This window comes from Penicillium verrucosum (genome assembly GCF_028828655.1).
Source record: "Penicillium verrucosum strain IBT 35672 chromosome Unknown utg000001l_segment0_segment0, whole genome shotgun sequence".
Taxonomy (NCBI): Eukaryota; Fungi; Ascomycota; class Eurotiomycetes; order Eurotiales; family Aspergillaceae; genus Penicillium; species Penicillium verrucosum.
In genome coordinates this window covers 6,649,409-6,665,869 of record NW_026643210.1, presented here as the reverse complement: position 1 = coordinate 6,665,869, position 16,461 = coordinate 6,649,409, and the positions used below count along the sequence as shown (strand labels likewise).

At 37.2% G+C, this 16,461-nt stretch overlaps 2 protein-coding genes across 2 annotated transcripts; one reads left to right on the top strand and one right to left on the bottom strand.

Annotated features, from left to right (window-relative positions):
- Positions 1-4,525: 4,525 nt before the first annotated feature.
- Positions 4,526-5,437, bottom strand: N7516_002474 (uncharacterized protein; the record flags this gene model as incomplete). The annotated part of the gene is made up of 1 exon (XM_057215194.1): positions 4,526-5,437. The coding sequence occupies one exon, from the start codon at positions 5,435-5,437 to the stop codon at positions 4,526-4,528; it is 912 nt and encodes a 303-aa protein (XP_057077077.1).
- A 469-nt stretch (positions 5,438-5,906) lies between these two features.
- Positions 5,907-7,138, top strand: N7516_002473 (uncharacterized protein; the record flags this gene model as incomplete). Its single annotated transcript, XM_057215193.1, has 2 exons — positions 5,907-5,955; positions 6,924-7,138. 2 exons carry the CDS (start codon positions 5,907-5,909, stop codon positions 7,136-7,138), a joined length of 264 nt encoding a protein of 87 aa, XP_057077076.1.
- Between the last annotated feature and the right edge of the window lie 9,323 nt (positions 7,139-16,461).

Below are 16,461 nucleotides of genomic sequence, written 5' to 3'. Positions count from 1 at the left end.
GGCACAAGCACCATTGTTGAATCTATAGTTACTTTATATAGTATTTTTTTATAAATGAATACTGTTGAGTAACCTGTTACTATGTGGGGAGAAAGCAGAGGAAGAATTATTAATTGATTAAACTAGAAATGCAAGTGGGTTATATACCCTACTAAAACCATCTAAACTCTGCTCGATTATAGTAAACAAGCTGACAAATAGTAAATAACGAGCTTAGTTTGTAGCAAAACATATATATAGGAGATTGTTTAACAAATACGATATCTTGACTCTTGATTTCTTACTATCTTACTAACTGAATCTGAACTGAATCTGAACTGAATCTGAACTGAATCTGAACTGAATCTGAACTGAATCTGAATTGAATCTGAATTGAATCTATAAAGTGTATAGTATAGAAATAGTAAATGCTTCCAGAAGGCAGTAATGAACTAGGTGGTGAGGTAACAACCAATGAGAGAGTTATGTGTTGGGTGGCATACTTAGTCGCCCGTATATGGGGGAAGTAGGGGAACTATGGCCCTGACGTTATATTTTTTATTTCCTTGTCTTCTTTTTATATCGATACGCAATTATTGCTGCTTGATTATTGTAAAATGTCAATTGAAGAGTGTCAGCCAAACAAAGATCGCACGGACAGCTAGACAGCATAAGATGAAGTAGACTAAGGAATAGAGTTCAAATGGCCAGTTATATACTACCAGTAAAGACAGTTGGAGCAGAATTTGTATAGCACAAACAATGGGAATTGGTTTACTTAACTACAGTCCAAGACAGTTGGGCAGAATCCTCCCTGGGTGGCTGAGTGGGTGAGAGACACAAGGCCATCTGATTGCTGGATGAAACAATGAGCACGGGTGATACCGCATTGGGAAGTCCAGTTAATGGTGAAACCGGACAGGATTTCGATCCCGCGCTGGGAGTAATTGGGGTACGGATCATTTTTTTTTTTTTTTTTTTTTTAACCCTTCCTCTTCTTGCATTTTGCTTGACAGGAAAAGAGACCAGTATAAGACCATGATCCCATCAATCTATCTTTCTATCAGGCCAAGGAGCACCTTAGCCATCACATCAGGTTGATTTTCACGATCTGACAATCTTGCTATACCAATATAGGTGTAATGAGACGGATATGCAACCTCCGAGGTCAACTGCTGTCTATCCCATTATATGCAAGTACCACATCAGCTTGCAGATCTGCACCCAGGACTACCCAAAGTTTGTCTTCTCATATTCAACTTGTGCCTGTCAGTTACCCGAATCTGGGGGTTGCCCCTCGGCAATAACCACTGAGCTCATTTCCAATACTCCACTGCAAGAATCCGATTTACTTCTGCAAGGAACAAGAAACCTCGGGAATATCGGAACCCGTCCGAATTGTCCGCGTGTCAGATGTGGAGACGATATCAACATGATCGCCATACCTTAACTCAATACAGAAACTGAGGCCGACTTTGCAATGCCCGAAATCCACTATACTAGACACCGAGGTACTGGATGGCGAGGTACATTTGCTACAGAGGTCCTTAACCAGTTAAGCTATAGCAGTGCCAAGCGTATCAATAACGCTACATTACCAGGTACGTAGGTGGATTACGCCGGTGAAGAAGCTTGCCTAGGTATAAAAACATCCTCGGTCCCCCAACTCCTAGCCTTGTGCTTCGAGTTTCCAATCGCCTCAATCCCCTTTTTTACCGTGATCCAGCCATTATGGCTCCCCTGACCAAGACCCTGACCTCACTGGCCCTGGGTGCTGCTGTCGCCCAAGCCCAGCTGTTACGCAGTATGGCGAATTTGGGGAGATAAAAGAGTTGATTCTTTCTGATGGCAACTAACTCTACCCCTCCCAGCTGGTCAGCTGACTAGTCAGCTGACCGTGGGCAGGCGTATCAACTATGTTGTAGGTAACCCGTCTCGGCTAGCTTACTAGTTAGCTCTCCGGATATATACCTAAGTACGTAAATAGCTACTTATCGATAGTACGGAGTAATTCGGGGTGACGGCGAAAAGACCACGATTGTGCGTGGTCTTTTGAGGGGAAATCGTGGTCTTTTCACCCAGCGCTCGCGTTGGAGCATTGGATACAAAACTAGCCAAGTTAGCTTTAGCGCCCTTACAGGAGTAAGTATTCATCATACATCGACGCCCTCGGCGCGTACATCATGGATAAAAGATATAATTCCTACGTTACTCAGCAATTTTAGAGAGCTGTTGTATCGGTGTTGCCAGTCCAATTAGTGACTTATCATTCAAATTCACACCATCAATTTCCTTATAGCTTCACCGTGCTCATTATTAGAAGCGAAAATAAGCCCTGGCTTCAAACCTCAAGACTTAGCCACACGACACTCGTCACATCGATGCTTGAAATTCTGTTTTCTTGGTAGCAATTTTCCCATCGTGCAGAGGCCTTTGGTGACCTTGTCGATACATGGGAATAGCACAGTTTCCACGCATCCGCATCCATATCTGTAGGTGTATTGAAAGCACATGCTTATAATCTATATTAGCCTCCGTCTATACACTTTGGATTGATGGTATCGCGAACCTTAATAATAAAGGCCTATACAATGGTGCGTCGATTGCTTTCAATGGAGATGTGAGGCTCGAACTATTTGCAGACGAAGCAAGTCAGTACATATCTAAACACATAGCTCGCAGGCTCTTATACATCTTCAACTGCAGAGAAATGAGAGGCAGGTGCATAGAGCATAAGAATAAACCAACAATAGTGCAACTGTAAAGTAATCAATAAAGAATGATCCTACTTCAATCCGGATGTAGAGCAATGGATATATATATTACAAGCGAAGTTTCTCATTCCAGAAGCAGAGCTTATGCTGCCACCAATGAAACCTCGATCAAGCTTGATTATCAACCAAGTCTGACTTCTCAGCATTAATTTGGCGGTGGAGGCAGAACACCCGGCTTCTTGACGCCTGTTGTATCGTATATGCCACGTCTATAAAGCTCAATTTAGATTGCTTAAATGTCTCCAGTTACGGCATAGAACCTACCTAGCAATGGTTTCTTTAGGGCGAATCATAACTGATACCTGCATTTTGAGTAACTGTCGAATGGGTAGCGCAGAGTGATTTGACGAGATATAAAGATTTATCTCTTTATATATGAAGTCATTCTTGCAAAAGACTTGCCAATTTGCCCGAAGTAGTTCCTAGCAAGCTTGTAATGTCAGCGTTTGGGAGATACCTACTGTGAAGTATGTAAACGGTCCTCATTTGTGAAAGGAAGTCTAAAAAGGGTACCCAACTGTCTGTTGTGACTAGAAGATAGTTCCTGCTCAGATTGGGTAACACTGCCGTATGGCTAGTAGCTGGAGACATTTGTTTTCGAGATACAAAGATAATTTCTCCAGATTTACAACATAAATTATGAATCCGCCAGGCCAACCAAATGAGGGTTTTGAATGGGTGAACAGAATTTCGGGTTTCTCAATTGCAAACTTTTCACATTCAACCTGGCCCGTTTCCTCGCTTCGAAGTGCTTGGATCTGAAAGGATGCGGGCTGAACAGTCAGATTCAAAATATCTGTGATAAGAGTAGGAACGTTTGAATCTGAGTCAAGTCTATCCATTGCTTCGAGGAACATTCTTGCACTTTCTCTATTTTGGTATTTTGCGATTTGTTTGACGGCATGGCGAAGATCACGCGTCTCCATAAAATGACTTGTCAACCAATCCACAACTCCTAGTCGATTTAAGAAGAGCGCAGCGTTGTACGAATTGATCTTAGCGATGGATTTGCAATGCTCATGATCTTTCAATAGATACTCCAGGAATGGTTTTGGGTCTACACGGTCGGACCGTTCGATGTATGCCATAATGCTTCTCAGAAAAGTAGTTCTTTTTTCACCTTGGCCCGAAAGCAACGTCTCTTTCAGAGCGCGAAGACTGTTAGGGGTGTAGTGATTGAGTCGAGGGTCATGTTCATATAATGCACGCTCTTCTGGGAAATCCATGTCGACTAAGCCTAGTGTCTGATGTTTGGGTGATATTGAAAATGAGGATTGGATACTAGTCCTTTGGGTGAAACAAATTTTATATCAAGCATCTTGCCCCAATAATATATCAATACTAGTACCGAATGGCGTCCGCAAGCTGCATTAGACTGCCTTCTTTCACTATAACCTTTCCATAGTACAGCATTGCCTGCATTCTCCAAGACCCCGGAGATTGCAGGTAGAGATCTATCACCTGTCCGTATTCACCAAAACTTTGGCTTCAGGGACGAAAATTTCACAGCTTCTGAAAAGGGCAACAGCCAGACGGATGTAACGGCTTTCATCGGGGTCATAAACCCCATTGGCGAGGAGTCTGTTCTGTGCTGATTGAAAAAGGAACTGAATTTCTAGATAAGGCAAAGCCATGGACGGTCTGCGGCCCAATGTGTAGTTTCTGCGAAGGATCTTTTCAGTTTCACTGAAAATACACAATTTCATAATTTCCAACAATTAAGATGAAGTCATTTGTAGGCGAAATTGGGGAGCTTCAAGAGAAGAATTCACTCATTCATACAACAGGCTCCACAGTTTACCACGCCGAGAGATGAGAAGTGCGCCAGCTACAAAGAGAATAGCTGGGGCGACGGCCATGAGAACTCTAGATTCCTGGCGCAGTATTTTCTGTTGTCTTTCTTTCAAATCATGTTGGAGCTGCCCAATATCCTTATATTGTGATGTCCAGCATTTGTGAATAATCGCCTCGTAGTGATTCCCTCTGAGACATGGATACTGCCCGATAGAGTAAAGGTACTCTATCCTCTCAAATTCATCGTCGGGGATCTCATTGTAAGGGCGAATACCCGTAGTAATCTCAAAAATGAGACACCCAAGAGCAAAAATGTCAGTCGCCTGAGACCTCGGGGAGTCAGGTGTCGTACGGTATCGATCTTCTTCCTCTACAAGGGGAAGCTGATCGCCGATCGAAGACCCAGAGAAATCACAAAGTTTTATCGATAAGTCGTTAGCCACGAGGAAGTTCCGCGCGCTAATATCGGCATGAATAACGCCAGTACTATGAAGTGATGATATAGCACTCACGGCCATTTCAACCCACCGCTCTCGAGTTTCGGTTTCGATTTTTTTGTTGTAGAGTTCAAGGTATTCGCGTAGATTGCCGAGTCGCAAAAAGGGGAGGTGGATAGACGTATCCGTAATCGTGATGAAGTCGAGTATGTTGTCATTCTTTGGTAAAGCTCGGTAGATAGACTTTTCACGCTCAAAACATAACTGAGCATGCTCCTGGTTGTGCAGAATTGTAGCCCTAGTTTCTGTATCACAATTGCGAAGGTCATATCTGAGAGGGGCTTTGATGACTTGATCGGGAAGACAGGAATTCTGACAAATGATCCCTGTAGCCCCAGTAGCTATGATGCGAGAACCACCCTCTGGTCGAAGAATTATGGGGTATTGGTCCATTATGAATTTGGCTCAAGCGGTCCGAAGTTGACCTCGGAGAGGATTGGACCATGTATTCTATATCTAAGATCACATGACTATCATTTACCCCCTGGCTGGAGGCGGCCCGTGCTAATATTGGACCATCTAGTTAGGTTTAGTGTTATTTCTCTTAAGTAGGGCCGAAATAATGGAGATTGCCAATCAAGGGGAGAAACGAGGCTCAGCTTTCACGCCCTTGACACTGACCAGTTTTCTAACTTGAACTGAAAAACATTGGCTCTCGGTGATATCAGAAACTAGATCGACGCTTGGTTTGATTGCAGTTATTCTAAATACAAGACAAGGGCAATTTCCAAGGGTAAACGCTGGCCTAGCGGTGTACTGGTAAGATGATGCTTGGATTCTAGCCAAGTGACCATTCCGTCGAAGTTGTTCCAGCTTCTCGTTCTCAGGAGCTCCTCTGACTGGGGTAAGCGTATGTATTGGTATGGAGAGAATTGGCTACCTACAGGACAGTCGGGACAGTTTTGCTGACGGTTTGTTTTAAGCCCAAGCCATTTTTCCTTCATGATGATACCGCAGTCGGGGTCATCGCATGGCTCCACTGAGCTTATATCCTTTCTATGGCCACATTTATATTTGGTAGGAGCGTGAATCATGGTGCACATATTGGATATCTCGTGCAGGAGTTGACTGGTGAGGGAAACAGTGACAGCCGTAACGTGTGTCTTTAGGACCTCGGGGGCGGGCCCACGATAATGAAAGATATCGAGTAAAAATAATTTTTTTGCCTTGAGTGATGATGGGTATAGTGATCAATTTATTTGATACCTCCCTAACAAGCTAGTCAGCTTATGATTTGGGCTGTTGTACTCTAGCCACTGTGACTTCCGCCTCTAAATGTCGGTAATCTTTGAAAGCGCAATGACTTCTTAGAAGGGTTACATATTGTCGGAATGGGGTTTGAAGACGGTCTCATGATTGTGTAGACCTTTGATGGGCAGCTCTAAGTTCCTTCTAGCAGACTTGATATTATGTAAGCTTTGCGAAAAGCGATTGAGCAAGATGGAAGCTCTCTAGCTCATTAGTGACTATTATTAGGTCGATGCAAATATTTGAAATTATAATCACAGGAAAAGAAGACGTTGATCATTGCTACTTTTGACTTTCAAGGCGGCTACAGCGAAGGTCCTCGTAGGTCTAGACAGGGGAGATAATGCGTCTGAGTGGCGCATTTGTAAACTTAGGATATGGTGACATGTCATAATACATATCATGAGGACTAACCAATTTCAGATGCCAGCAATGCGTTCACCCCCAAAATGGACTTTCTCTCAAGGTCAGATATGCAGTATTTGACTGGCGAGTGGTGAAACCAAGAATCTCATCTGAAAATATCGTATTGAACACTCTTCCACCATTGCAGTTTTTCAAAGCCAGGGCGGACTGCTCTGCTTTCCACTCGCACACCAGCAATCATGGGGATTGGAATGATAGGGCTTAGGGCTTACTTACTGGGCCAACTTTGCGAAGACCCTCAACCCCAACAGTGGCGGCTCCTACAATGGTAGCAAGTCGTTACCGCATTGGAGCCCCAACAGTGCGGATGGTACCCAGGTTGTCATGGAACTGGGTAACCAGTTCAAAAATGTGCCCATTGCGAAGCCAAAGCAGGTGAAGTTCATCATGGACTACTTCCACCAGCAGGTTCCCTACTAGGTGTCTTCCTTCTGATTGACAAGCTTTGTAAGGGACAATTCAGGGACCCCAATGGTTCAATAAATACATAACAGATGTATGTATGTAGTCAATATATACTATGTTTTATGAAGATATATCCATGGTAGGCGTGAATCGGACCAAGGTTATCAAGTCGATGACCTCAACTTGGAATAATCTGGAGAATATTGACAACATTGAACTTTTCCTCTCATAGTATAAGACATTCAGAGAGAATGGCTTCAATCCAAGCAAATAATGAAACAAATGCGTACAGTATGCAACAGTACAGAGTAAGCCCGAGGATATTAGGCCTAGATCGTTAGGGCCGATCTAGGCGCGACACTAATTGTCTGCATCATATATTGTAATTATTATATATATACGCCAGCGGCTCTCAACCGTCTGCCCCGGACCTATAGAAACCTTCTCATTGGTCCCAATCCCTGTTCGCTGGCTTATCTAAGCCCGGTTCTGCCCTTCTGATTGGTCTATAGCTCTGTTCGGCCCGGTACGTTGGCCTATCTATGCTAATTGTGCACCCTATCAAATCTATCTACTAATCTTTAACCCCCTATATCTACCCTTTCTATCTATCTATTTAACTTTATTTTAATATCAATATAATCGTTAGGATTAGCTTTATAAACTAAGTTATTTTTGTTTATATACGACCGGTAGCTGTTGTTATTTTAGCCGTTTTGTAAAATTTTAATGTTAATACTACTATTCGTCTAGCTACGTTAGCCTATTTATACTAACTATATACCCTATTAAATCTATCTACTAGCTACGTTAGCCTATCTATACTAACTATATACCCTATCAATAGCTCTACTACCTTCGTTATTCTACCTAATAGGCGGCGATATATTATATTATATTATAATTTATCCTTATTATATATTCCTCGATTAGTTTATATCTCCTTCTTTATAAATCTCCTATCTTTATACGCTACCTCTATAAAACTAGCCCTATCTAGAAGTTCCTATCGGTATTAATAGTTCGTCGCTTCTTAGCTAAGCTCCTAGTATAGTTCCTTCTTTATAAAGTTACGATACTTCTTAATTCGTTCTCTCGCTTCGTTCTTAACTTATTATATTATTAGTCTATTAAGTATATTCGAATTATCTTACTCGCGATATATACTTACGAGGAACCCGCCGTCTATTATATATTAGTATCCGACGTAGCGCCTTAGGCCTATATATACGATCTTATCGAAGTAATAGGTTATATCCCGTAATATAATATTATAACCGTAATAGACGTAGATATAATCGTCTCGGTCGCCTAGAATTTGCTAGGTTTAGACTACCGATATTATTATAATTTGTTATTAAGATAGTATAGTTATATTAACTAGATAGTTATAGAGGGGGGATATAGAGATTATATACCGCCGAGGGGTAGTATAACTAGCTATTAGCGTATAGATTAATATATAATCCGAGTCTCCGAGTACCTATACTATATTATACGTCTAATTCGTATTACGGCTTACTTTCTTATATATAATATATATATCTATAATTAACCCCTTTTTAACCTAATTTCTCTTCTACCTAAAGTATCTCTACTCTACTAACTTATTTTTATCGTACTCTTTAGATATATATAACGCGTCCTATAATTTCGATAATTTATATAGGAATAATAATCCTATTTTTTCGTTTTAACCTCGCCTCCCTAATTCTATATATCTTCCGAATAATCCTTTCCTATTAAGCGGTATTAATATTATATATCTTACCTAAGGATAGGCGGAGTATATATCCTATCCTTTACCTATAGTAGCGTATTACTCTATAACCCCTCCTATTAGCTCCCTCCCTAGCGTTTCGAACTATATATATAATCTTCCTTTGTCTATTACTAATCCTTTACTAGATTATCCGGCTTCTTTATCTTACCCCTTAGGAACTTTATAGTAGTATCTAGTATATATTTCTATACTACCTATAGGTTCTCTATTATATTACTAATCTTTATAGACTAATCCTATATTTACTATAGTACCTATCCCTAATCTCGTATAGTCGAATCTCGTACGTTTAAGTCTTATATAGTCGAACTCTCTACCTACCGATATTTTTATCTTACCTCTTCCTACCGGTCCTATAGAGCCTTCTACGCCTAAGATTCTACTTAATAATTATAACCCTACTAGCCCGAAACGGCTTAAGCGCTTTAACTCTACTATAGACTAGTTAGTTTATAAATAGATCCGTTCCTATATCTCTAGGGACCGGTTTTTCCTCTATAAAGGCTATATCGCGCTTCTTAAGTTCGTTATTCTTTAGGGCGGGTATTCTAAGGGAAGGCTACCTATCGACTATACTATATTTGACGACCTTAAGGAGCTAAGGTTTACTTTAATAGCCGGCGCGAAGTACGTAACCTATTATAAATATATCCTCGATAGGTATTAGGTATAGTAATCTCTTTATTCTACTATATATTATCGCTTTTATATTTAGCTTATTATCTATCTCTAGCTCTAGCTCCGGTTTTATCGTATAGTATTCGATATTAAGAGGTAGAAGGTAAATCACTCTTAATATAAGAAGCGAGACTCTATAGTCGAGTTAGAAAGGAAGAAGATTAATAGTATAGATAAGCCTAATACTATAGCTAGGTATATATATTAAATTAAAAGGTAATAAATATAAGTAGTATTAGTATAGTTTAATATTATATATTATTATTATATATAAAATAATATTATTTACCTAGCTCGAATATATAGGCTCTTCTTATACTATACTCGTATATTATATATATATTATATAGTATTATCTCTTTTAAAGGTTTAGTCTTTTAATTATTATTAGATAAATACTAATATTATATATACTTTTTTACCCCGGATTAATCGGTAGCTAGCTTTCTACTCCTTTAGTATTAGTTTTATCTTTACTATCTTTATCTATACTTCTTATTCTTTTCTTTATATTAGTTAAAATATTCCTCTTAACTCCTTATATCTCCTCTATATAGCCGTCTACTACCTAGCCCTTTATATCTATTTTAGGGGGGCGAATCTCCTACGCCTACGCCTAAGCCTAGGTCTCCCTTTAATATACTAATAGGCTTTATCTTAAGTAAAGAACTAGATCTTATTAGGACGTATATATCTTAGGCTTCTATAATTATACTTATCTTATCGGGTTCGCCTATATATCTACTAGATAAGGGTAGGAGCCCTATTAATATTTTAGGCTTAGTATACTAGATAGATAAGACTCCTATTATATTATTACGACCTATTCCTCGCTTATAGCTTCCTACTTTATTACCCTAACCTCTTCCTCCTACTTTACTACCGCAATCTCTTTCTCCTACTTTACTACTGTAATCTCTTCCTTCTACTTCGGTATAAGTATTTAGTCGGCCTCTTCTAATTTAGCTCTATTCTCTTCGTTCTAGCTATTATTAAGTCGGTCGAGTATATCTAGGTACTCTATATACTATCTATCTTACTTAATATTATATTTAATAAGCGTATCTAGGACCTTCCTTCTTAACTACTTCTAATCCGATATATTATATCGGTTCTTACTTCGGGTAAGAATAGTACCTTAGAGGAAGATAATAATAGAGGCCCCTCCGCGATTACGTAGTACCTAACTAACGTTAGTAGGTTCGATAGTATTATATAATATAATATTAACGTACCGGTATATAGTTCCGTCCTAGATATTAGTATCTTTTATATAATAGGCCTAGCTAAGCCCCCTAGTAGGGAGGAAGATCTTAGTAATATAGTAAATCGCGTATTATATAGGACTATTCCCGAATATACTTAATATAGACTATCTCGGTCTTTATAGTCTCTTTATATCTAGTCTATCTATATTTCGAATATCTAATCCGGGATACTTACTCCGGTTATTCTATCGACTCTCGCTTTCTCTTCTATATCGATTCGCCTTAGCGATTAGATTATTATTATTCGGTTTACCCCGGTATATCTCGGGTATCGGACTCGAGAAGTCCTAGAAAGAAATTATTATAAAATATAGATATTATTACCTCTATAATACTATCTACTAGGCGGCGTAATTCGGCTTAAAGAGTATAGATAGGGACTATAGATCCCTTATATATTTTCTTTACTAAGCTATTTACGGCGTCTTCGATTTCTTTAGACTTCGATTATTCTATACTTTAAAAGGTATAATAATAATATAATATAATAAATAGGATCTAAATAAGATCGAATAGGTAATAAATAAGTACTAGTTTCTATAATATATCCCTCTTTATATATTATAGCTTCCGGCTAATTATATTATTTAGGTCTTATTCCTATATTAGATATAGTATATATATTCTATTCCCGAGTTCTAGGTAATAAGATATTAATAGTATAAACTAGCTCTATCTTTTATCTTAGTTATTTTTAACCTATAATCGAATACGATATATATAGATATATATATTATAGTAGTACCCCTAACTAATATTCCTATTCGCTATCTTTTTTACTTATTTTTTATTTACTATTTCTATCTATCTTCGTTAATTCGCTATTAAGTAATACTATAGCCCGCCCTCGGATATTTAGGACTTATAAGGCCTATCTAGATACCTACCCTTTTATAGACCGGTCTATATATTATCCCGACTATCGTGCCTAACGTACTAATATCTTATATATCGGGACTACTATAAAGGATTATCGTAACTACGATAATACCTTTACTTCTTAGAAGCGGGAGGCCTAATACGCGCTACATCGGTTAATTCGCTAGCTAGCTGCGGCCTAGGCGGCTCTTTAGACCTTTCTATATAATCGCTACTCTACTTACCTCCCGAATTCTTATCGGCTATCCCGCTATAGGTCCTATATTACTACTCTCTATACCGAGTAGGATTCTACTTATAGGCTTAGGGCGTCTTAGCGGCTTTATTAATAGTAGGAAAAGCTCTCGCTAAGAATAATAACTAAGAAATACGATAAGTACGACGTATTTTATTAGCGAGCTAAGATTATTAATCCGCGTTAGGATAAAGACTATAAAGATACTCCTTCCTTTAAAAGATACTATAAGAATAGTAGGATTAAGGCTAATATAGAATATATTCCTAACCTACCCTCTAAGTTATGTAAGCTTTTCTCCGAGAATACTAAGGACGCTAAGCGGTTCTAGCGTAATATCCGTTCTATTAATTCTATATTAGCCTTTATATCGATTAGCTATCGCTAGGATTAATATCTAAGCGAATAGGAGTAGTATTATATTTTCTAGTTATAAGGCGGTATCTACTATATATTTAGCCTATAGGGCGGTATTAGTAATATCCTAGTATTCTTTTAGCTATACTTTCTTAACCTAAAGAAAGCGCTACGGTATCGAATTAGTACCTTCTATAAGACTCGCCTAATAAAGCCCCTTATAGCTAACCTAGACCGACTTTTACGCTAGTATAACCCCTTCTAGCAAATTTTCTTCCGTACTAAGGAGGTCCTCGAACGCTACGCCGATCTAGACTATCTTCGGGTAATATCCTTATTTAAGATAGTACCGAATAACGCTAAGGGTCGCTAATACGATCTTCCTTCTTAGGAGACGGAGATCTTTAGATTTATCCCTACTATCGCCGAGGAGTACGTTAAGCTAGATTACTATAATATATATCTCTACCGAAAGACTACTCCCTCTTAGTCTATACGGCGTCGTAATAGGATAATAGATACCGATCCTAATAAGGTTAGTATATTATTCTTATACGAGTTCTATAATATAGATCCGTAGTCGGAGTTCGACGATCTATAGCCGATCTAGGAGGAGCGTAATAGGTTCCTAAGCTTTATCTATTTTAAATACCCTCTTTATCTCCCGCTAAGTTATATTCTATATTATACTACTAGGGGCTATAGCTTTAGACGTTATATAACGCTTAATAACGACCTCCGGTCTAGATAGAAGCGGACCTAGACTATATTAATTATCTTAGTATACTATTAATACTATATCTTTACTCGCCTAGGTAGTTTTAATACTATCTACCGGGGAAGTAGCCTTTTCTAGTAATACTTAGTAGATATCTAGATAAATATAGAGATATAGCGCCTCTAATACTACTACTATAATTAGAAATAAGTACGGGTAGAGTTATACGATATAGCCTATTGGGAACTCTATAGGGATATCGGTATAGAGTCTTCCTCGAAGATTAGCTGTTATATAATCCTACCTACTAAGTTTACTAGTAGTAGTCGGAATATATTAAAGTATTTTAAAGACTTTATAGTAATTATACGTACTTTCGGTAAGCTATCTTTCTTTATTACTTTTACCGCTAATCTAAAATAGGAAGAGATTATATATAATCTTTTTATTACCGCTAATAGAAAGAAGTCCTAGGATTAGTCCGATCGCGCTAATTTAGTATCCTATATTTTTAAAATAAAATATAATATAATAATAAACGACCTATATTTTAAAGACGTCCTTAGCGACTATATCGCCTACGTATCTATTATTAAGTATTAGAAATATAGATTACTATATTCTTATACTCTTTTATAGATAAAGGAGGTATACGATACCCCGGAGAAGATTAACTCTATTATTTCCGCTAAAATCCTATATCCTAGCCTATTTACGGATCTTTATAATCCTACCGCCCCCGAAATTACGTCTTTTAACCCGTCTATACCTAATCTAAATAGAGAAGGTAGCTAGCTATTTTATAATATATACTATAATAGTACTATTTCTACTCTACTCTTTAGTATTATACTAATAGTATCGGATAGGTTATTACTTAAAATATAATCTACCGCCTCTATAGAAAGTATAATCCGAAGTCGCTATATATAAGAAAGACGGGCTTCTATAAAAGCCGCTTTCTAAAGGATTTCTCTAATAGTATAGCTATCGGAGAGGATACTTATCCGCTATACCGCCGATAGCCTAATAGTCCTACTATATATACTAAAAACCTAACTAATAAGAAAGAGTAGATTACTTAGGGAAACGAGTTAGTTATTCCTTATAATCTATTCCTTTACTAGAAATATAAGTCCTATATTAATATTAAGGCCTATTATAACCTTTAGTCGATTAACTATATTTATAAATATATATATAAGATATTATTAGATTAGTTATTTGTCTTCCTATTATTCTACTAATAATATAATTACTATAAGGGCCGGACTATATAACTATAGAGTTTAAGTCTTCTATAAATAAAATTAACTAATATATTAGCGGGAGATATATCGGCTCTATAGAAGCTATATAGCGTATTTTCGGAAATAAGACGTATAAATATTTCCTACCGACTACTCCTTTAGTAGTCTACTTACCTAGAAAATATATTATTACGTACGAGGATAACTAATCCGCTACGAATATAAAGAAAAGAATTATAAAGTATAACTCGAAACTAATAGCCTACTTTCGTCGGAACTAGGAGTATCTTAAGGACTAATATATCCTCTACTATAATTTCCCTAATTATTTTATTTAGATAAAGGATATTTAGAGCCGACGGATAAAAGATACTAATATTAGACGGATATACCCTTTAGGCCTACTTTAAGGAGATATATACTTCTTTTGCTATCTCCTTACGCGAATTCCTAGCTCTACCTACTATAAAGATCTTCTCCGACTTAATAATAGTATTATCTATAAGATATTTAAGAAAGCCTATTATATTTAGGGAGTCCTTTATCTAAAGGATATATAGGGTAACTTCTTCGCTAAGGCTAAGAACTTCTATACTAGTAAGTCCCTCTATCGCGTATTTATTTCCGGTATAATATATAGGGGTCTCTATAATATACGGGATATCTAGGACTATTTTTACGATATCTTTTACGACGATCTAACTATTCGGATTAAAAATCTAAATTTATACTACTCTAAGATAATCGAAAGGCTAGACTTAGATTATAGACTCTATTTAATTTATTAAATATTAGAAAGAAAGGAGGTAGAGTACCTAGAAACGTCTTTAATAAGATAAATATTATATTATTATAATATTTTCCTATCTAATACTAATTATATATATAGATATAGCCTTCCTATTTAGGAAAATAATTAGGAATTCTTTTAGTTTCGAAAGAATCCCCTAATTAAGCGGGAATTAGCCTATAACCGCGCCCTACTAGCTAAATCCGTAGCTATATAAGAAAACTAACTAAATAGAGATTAATATACGGCTTATAACCGGATATTAGATAAGTTCTATTATAACCTTACTTCGTACTATTTCTTTCTTAATAGACCCGGTAGAACCGGTAAAACCTTCCTCTATATAATACTTTACGAGAGACTATATTCCGAGGGTAATATTATTCTTTATATTATCTCTATCGGTATCGCTATACTTCTTCTTCTAGGTAGAAGGACTATTTATAAGCGCTTTAAAATTCTAATCCCTATTAACTTATCGTCTATATATAATATCTTATACTAGAGCTAAATAGCCGAGCTCCTCCGGTAAATAAATATAATTATTTAGGATAAGACCCTAATAATCTACTATAATATCTTTAATACTATTAACCGCTCTTTTTATAATATCCGGAAGGATATAGACGGCGGTAACCGACTATTTAGAGGTATCCCTTCGATCCTTGATAGGGACTTTTAATAGATTTTATCTATAATTTAGTATATAAGCTATTAGGAGATAGTAGAGGCCTATCTCTAGTACTCTATAATCTAGCTAGCTCTTAAACGTCTTTTTTTAATATAGAATATATATTTATAAGAAGCTAACTCTCTAAATTAATCCTTTAGTTAATAGCTTAGCGAAATATCTTATAATCCGTCTAGGTATAGTACCCGTCTTATTCTAGGAATAATCTAGCGCTTAGCTTAGGAAGAGCGATTTATAGAGCGGGTTTTCCCTACTCTTTACGCTAACTATACTAACCTACGCTATTTTATTAGCTAGGGTATCTTTTTCCTTACTAACGCCTCTATAATAGAGATTAATAAGCGTTTGCTTTTATTAATTCTAAGGGCTCTATATATCTTTATATCTAATAATCGGAGTAAAGAACTTAGGGGTATTAAGGCCGGGCTTAGGGCGAATACGATTAGCCGTAAGAATTTAGCTAATATAAACTATAGGAGTTTACTACTATCTACTTTAAATCTTAAAGTAGGTACTCCTATTATATTACTACGTAATATAAGTCCTCGCGATAGGCTATATAATAGAATACGATTTACTATATTACGTATATCACTAAATTATATTAAGGTACGGATTAATAGTAGGGATTTTAATAGCCGGGTTCGGCTTATTCTATAGGTAGAGCTAATAAGTAATAAAGGCGATAT